The sequence below is a fragment of the Tupaia chinensis genome, unplaced genomic scaffold, assembly GCF_000334495.1.
Source record: "Tupaia chinensis unplaced genomic scaffold, TupChi_1.0 Scaffold000259_1, whole genome shotgun sequence".
In the NCBI taxonomy this organism is placed as follows: Eukaryota; Metazoa; Chordata; class Mammalia; order Scandentia; family Tupaiidae; genus Tupaia; species Tupaia belangeri.
The window spans coordinates 1,253,476-1,259,776 of record NW_006159739.1 but is presented as its reverse complement, the minus strand read 5'-3'; the positions used below and the strand labels follow the sequence as shown (position 1 = coordinate 1,259,776).

General features: G+C 44.6%; 1 protein-coding gene across 1 annotated transcript in view; it reads left to right on the top strand.

Moving 5' to 3' along the window:
- Positions 1-5,037: 5,037 nt before the first annotated feature.
- ZYG11A (zyg-11 family member A, cell cycle regulator) overlaps positions 5,038-6,301 on the top strand; it is a 30,326-nt gene continuing 29,062 nt past the window's right edge. Inside the window, exon 1 of the mRNA XM_027772214.1 lies at positions 5,038-5,199. Coding sequence (XP_027628015.1) covers positions 5,079-5,199 — 121 coding nt within the window. The 5' untranslated portion in view covers positions 5,038-5,078. The remainder of the gene's footprint in view (positions 5,200-6,301) is intronic.

The window sequence follows — 6,301 nt, the reverse complement described above, 5'->3', positions numbered from 1 at the left end:
GGCGGGGGCGGGGGAGGGGGGTGAGGGAGAAAGTGAGAAAGCACATTGCCAGGTCTGGAACCTGAACTGTAGTTGGCCATGTGGGACCCTTACCCACCACGCTACCTGTCGGCCTCTGTCAGATGCTTTTCTGACTTTATATTCAAGGTAATTTGAGCTTTTTCCTTTATTGTGTTAATGTCAATTAGTGCAATATTTTTTCCGAATTTGATTGATTATGTATTTAACTTGTGTTAATAAGCCCTACCTGATCATGTAGTATTGTTGTATATCTCAATCTTCTATTAATGTTTACTTCCTGAGAGTTAGAAAGAAGACAGGCAAATACAAACAGGTACTTTTTTTTTCTTTAAAGAATTATTTATTTGATTTATTTTTTTTTTTTTTAAGAGGGGATGGTCACGCCGCAATCCCTTCTCCTCCATTCTCCTCTCGGGATCTTGGGCACGCATGCACACGCGCCTGGCGTGAGTTTTAAGCCACCGGGTCAGGGACGCGAACCGTGTTCGACTACGTGGGAGTCCAGCGACATAACCATTACGCTAACTGCTGGTTCCCTTGATTTTGTTTTTTGTTTGTTTGTTTGGTTGTTGTTGCTGTTGTTCTTAGAACTTATTTTTTTGAAGTTGACCAGAGAAAGACAGCAAGAGAGAAAGTGAGAAAGCAAGCTGCCAGGTCCAGGACTCAAACCGTGTTCAGCCTTGTGGGAATCCAGCCACCTTAATCACCACGCAACCTGCTGGCCCCCCGCTAAACAGCTACCTTGATGGGCAGGGAGAAGAGATAGATCTCTTCCAGGGATTTGATCTTCATGTCTTTGACCAGGTGGCCCAGCTTGGTGACCGGGATCCACTCCTTGTCCTTGTCCTTGCCTCTGCGAGCTCTGCAGCCCCGGCCCGACCACGGGGGCCGCTGCCAAAGCCTCCACGGAAACTGCTGCAGCCTCCTATCCCAGGATCCCCAGGGCCTCCGGGCCTTGCTGCTGTACCGGCATCACCCGCCATTTGGTGTTCTCTCGGAGAAGAAGCTTGTTGTTGTTTTTAATTTGACCAGAGAGAAATAGAGAGCAAGAGAGTGCGAGCTCTGCAGCCCCGGCCCGACCACGGGGGCCGCTGCCAAAGCCTCCACGGAAACTGCTGCAGCCTCCTATCCCAGGATCCCCAGGGCCTCCGGGCCTTGCTGCTGTACCGGCATCACCCGCCATTTGGTGTTCTCTCGGAGAAGAAGCTTGTTGTTGTTTTTAATTTGACCAGAGAGAAATAGAGAGCAAGAGAGAAAGGGAAAGTGAGGAAATAAGCCACCAGGTCCAGGACTCGAACTGCAGTCAGCTATATGGGAGTCCAGTGCTCCAACCACCATACCATCTGCTGGCCCCCTCCTTTTTTTTTAATAGCTTTTTAATTTTAAAAAGGTATTTATTTAGTTTTAGAAAGTGAGTTGATCAGAATGATACGGTGTGAAATGGGTTTGACCACCAAGTAGAAGGCATGAAACAATTCTTGCCAGGTAGGAGAATAACCTCTTCAAAAAAACATTTTAGGGGCCAGCAGGTGGTATGGTTGTTAAAGGCACTGGACTTCCATGTAGTCAACTGGATTTTGAGTCCTGGACCTGGCAGCTTGTTTCTTACTTTTTGTCTCTCTCTCTCTCTTTGTCTCTCTCTGGTGAGCACATGTGCCCTATAGCAAAATTTAAAATATAATAATAATAAAATAAAATAAATTACTCTTCAAAAAAAATGAAGAAAGAAACTTTGTAGGCAGCCAACCCTACAAAGTCATGGTGGTTAAGATGGCTGGATCCCATGGCTAGTGGGTGGCAAGGTGGTTAAGAGTGCTGAACTCCGACATGGCCAACTGCAGTTTGAGTCCTGGACCTGGTGGCTTGCTTTCTCACCTTCTCTCTCTCCCTCTCTCTCTCTCTCTCACTGTCTCTCTCTCTTGTGCTCTGGAGCAAATTTAAAAATAACAATGAATAAACAAACAACAAAAAAAACCTCATTAAAAAAAAAAAAGACGGCTGGATCCCATGTGGCCAACTATACTATTTGAGCCCTAGACCCAGTAGCTTGAAAAACCTGTGAAGTGCCATGTTCATGTGAGCCCAAAATCCTGAGGGGAGAGTGGAGGACAAGGAATTGCAGTGCAGCCATCCTCCCAGGGGATGATTTTTCACTTTCTCTTGATCTCTCTCTTTCTCTGGTGAGTATGCTTGCACTCTAGCAAAACTTGGAAAGAAAGAAACTTAAAGGATTTTCAGCTACTGAAAGCCTGTTCAAAGTTGGTGATTATTATTAACTTCCACTGACATACTGTGTGTGCTGTGTGAGTCTTTTCCCTCTCCACAGATACTTAGATGATGGGTGATGCCATAAAAGGGTAGTGGCAGAGCCAGCAGTTGGTGTGGTGGTGAAGGCACTGGACTCGGACTGCAGGCAGCCACGTGAGAGTCCAGTTCTGGACCCAGTGGCTTGCTTTCTCTCTCTTTCTCCCTCTGTCTGATAAGCATGTTTGTTTTGTAGCAAGTTAAGTAATAATAGTGATAAAGAAAATTAGATAACTTATTATTTAAAGTAAAGAGGGGTCAGAGGGTAGCAGAGTGGTAAGGACCTCATGGGAAAATTGGTAGCCCAGGGCCTCCCTGTGCGTGTCAGGCATGTGTGCATGCATGTCCATGATTCAGGTTGACTGAAGTTGGGAGTGAACCAGGGCCTAAAGACTCCATTTTGGTGTATGTGTGCCCATCTCTCGCTCTCTCTTTCTTGCTCACAGGAGGAATAAGTGAATAAATGTTAGGGAAAAAATGGGGAGTAGAGTTCTTCCAGGGATGGGGTTTGTCTGGAGAGTATAATGAAGGTGGGAACAAGGAATTGGAAGTTATTTGTAATGGAATACTTTTTTTTTTTTTAAAGAGAGATTTTTGCTATAGGGTATGTGGGCTCACCGGAGTGAGGGAGAGACAGAAAGACACCCCCCGGGGTTATGGCCACACCGTAATCCTTTCTCCATTCTCCTCTCAGGACTTGGGCATGCATACATGCACACGCGCCTGTTTGAGTTTTAAGCTACTGGATCTGGGACTCGAACTGTGATCGACTGTGTGGGAGTTCAGCCATGTAACCATTAAGCCATCTGCTGGTCCCTGTTTAATTTTTTTGTGTGTGTTCTTACTGGCAAGAGAAAGCGAAAGAGACAGACAGACAGTAAGAAATCACCCCATAGGGGTGATGGCCACATTGCAGTACATTCTCTGTTCGGGATTTTGGGCACTCACACACATGCACCCAGCATAGTTTTCAAGCCATTAGGTCCTGAACTTGAACCTCACAGTTGACATTGTAGGATTCAGCTACCTTTCTTTTTAAAGAATGATTTTATTTAACTTAATTTGTTTATTTACTTATTTTTTAATTTGACCAGAGAAGGACAGAGCAAGAGAGAGAGAAAGCGAGAAAGCAAGCTGCCAGGTCCAGTACTCCAACCTCGGTAGTCCATGTGAGAGTCCAGCGCCCTTAACCACCATGTCACTGCTGTCCCCCGCCCTTAACTTCCACACCACCTGCTTTTTTTATTTTTTATTTTTTTTAAAGAATTACCTATTGGGACCATCAGTTAGCGTAATGGCTCTGATTTTTTTTTTAAAGAATTGGGACCATTAGTTAGCGTAATGGCTCTGTCACTGGACTCCCATGTAGTCGACCGTGGTTCGAGTCCCGGATCCGGTGGCTTAAACTCAGGCCAGGCGCATGTGCGTGCGTGCCCAAGATCCTGAGAGGAGAATGGAGGAGAAGGGATTGCAGCGTGGCCATCCCCCCTGGGGGTGATTTCTCACTTTCTGTCTCTCTGTCTCTCTCTGTTTGTCTGGCGAGCGCATGTGCCCTATAGCAAAAACCTCTCCAAAAAAAGAAAAAGAAAAAGAATTACCTATTTTATTTATTGTGATTATTTTTTTCAATGAGTTTACCAGAGACAGAGAGAAAGTGGAAGTCACCAGTTCTGGAACTGTGACTGCTGTCGGCCATGTGGGAAGTCCAGCACCTCAACCACCATGCCACCTGCTGGCCCCACACATCACCTGCTTTAATTAGTAATTAATTGTTATTGGGACTAGCAGATGGTGTAATGGTTACGTCACTGGGCTCCTGCGTAGTAAACTGATGTTCGAATCCTGGAGACAGAGGCTGAAGACTCACACCAGGCATGTCTAAATGCATGCCCAAGATCCAGAGAGGAGAATGGAGGAGAAGGGATTGTGGAGTGGCCATACCCCTTGGGGGGTGAGTTCTCGCTTTCTGTCTCTGTGTCTTTCTGTCTTCAGTGAGTATATATACCCTATAGCAAAAATCTCTTTAAAAATAATTATTATTGGGGCTGGCAGTTGATGTGGTGGTTAAAGGTGCTGGAATCCCATATGGCTGACTGCGGGTTGAGTCCTAGACCCGGCAGCTTGGTTTCTTGCTTTTCCCCTCTCTCTTTTTTTCTAAGAAAATAAAAAGAAAAAAAAAAAAAAAAGGGCTGGCATGTGGCATGGTAGTTAAGGGTACTGGACTCCCACATGTCCCATCACGGTTTGAATCCCAGACCTGGTGGCTTGCTTTCTTGCTTTCTCTCCCCCCTCATCAAAGTAAAATAAATAAAGTTAAATAAAAATAATTCTTTAAAAAATAGTAATAACAAATGGAATTTCATAAAGAATTTTTTTAAAAAAATTAATCATTATTAATTTACATAAGGTGGATGTATCTTCAGATATACCATTATGTAGGATAACTGATTTTTACTTTTAAAGAATTATTTATTTAACTTGTTGTTATTACTATTTTAAAATTTGCCATAGGGAATATATGCTCTCTGGAGAAAGACGAAGAGAGGGAAAGTGAGAAAGCAAACCGCCAGGTCCAAGACGCAAACTGGTCAACCATGTGGGAGTCCAGTGCCTTAAGCTCCGTGCTGCTTGCTGGCCCCAGCATAACTGCTTTGGTTTTGAATTTTTGCAAAAATTCTGGTAATGTTTGTTTGGGATTTGTTTGGTAGGAGGAGGCATCTCCCTACTCTTTGGTCAACATCTGCCTGCATGCGATGATTGAGAACCTAGAGAAATTGTGTTCTGAAAGACCTGATGGAACACTTGGCTTCCCAGAGCATTGGAGTTTTCCTCAAGAAGTAGCTGATCGATTCCTTGCGGTGATGACTTCACAAGGTAATGATAAGGTTCTTCCATATTTTTTTAACAATTTGTCATAGGATGTGTGTGGTTGCCTGAGAGACCAGGGGGGTAGGGGTGGAGGAGAAGAGGGAGAAAACACCCTTACCTCCCCCACCACCTTGGGGAATGGTCATGTTGCAATCCCTCCTCTTCCATTTCTCCCTCCTTTTGGGATTTTGGGTGGGCCTAGCATGTTTTTCAAGTTACCAGGTGAGGGACACAACCTGTGCAGTTTGCAGTTGATGCCGTGGGCTGGGCTAGTCCTTTAAGCTCTGCTCTTTTTATTTATTAATTTTTTATAATTATTTATTTTATTTATTAATTCATTTATTTTTTAGTTTGACCAGAGAGAGACAGAGAGTGAGAGTGAGTGAGAGAGAGAGGAAATGAGAAAGCAAGCCACCAGATTCAGGACTTGAACGCTGGTTGGCCATGTGGGAGTGTCCAGCACCTTAACCACCACGCCACCTGCTGGTCCCTAAGCTCTACTCTTACAGCACTTTAGTATTTGAAAAGTATTTTTTATTTTAGTTTCTGCAAATTATTATATTTGTGTGTTGATTGAAGCTGTCTTTCTGGGATTTCATGATGGACATTGACTTGCATTTGGGCTCATCCAGTTATTGACTTAGCACGTGAAGAAAGTGGAAAAGTAAGCCCAGATAGAACCCTATAGCAACTTTTAAAGTCTTGTCTTCACATCATAGATGTGGGCCTTTAAAAGTCCTTTACAGCCATCGTAGTGGAGTTTAAAAACTCCAGTTAAAAAAGTTAGTGTTGGGACCTGCAGATGGTGTAGTGGTTATGTTGCTGAACTCCCACAGTGCTGACTGCGGTTCAAGTCCTGGACCCAGTGCCTGGAAACTCAGGCCAGGGGTATGTGCTTGCATGCCCAAGATTCCAGGAGGAGAAGGGATTGTGGTGTGGCCATCTCCTTTGGGGAGTGATTTCTCACTTTCCTTCTCACTGTCTCTGAGAGTGCATGCACCCCAAGGCAAAAATCTCTTAAAAAGTGCATATATGGGGAACCAGCAGTTAGCGTAATGGCTATGTCCCTGGACTTCCACATAGTCGACCGCGGTTCGTGTCCCGGACC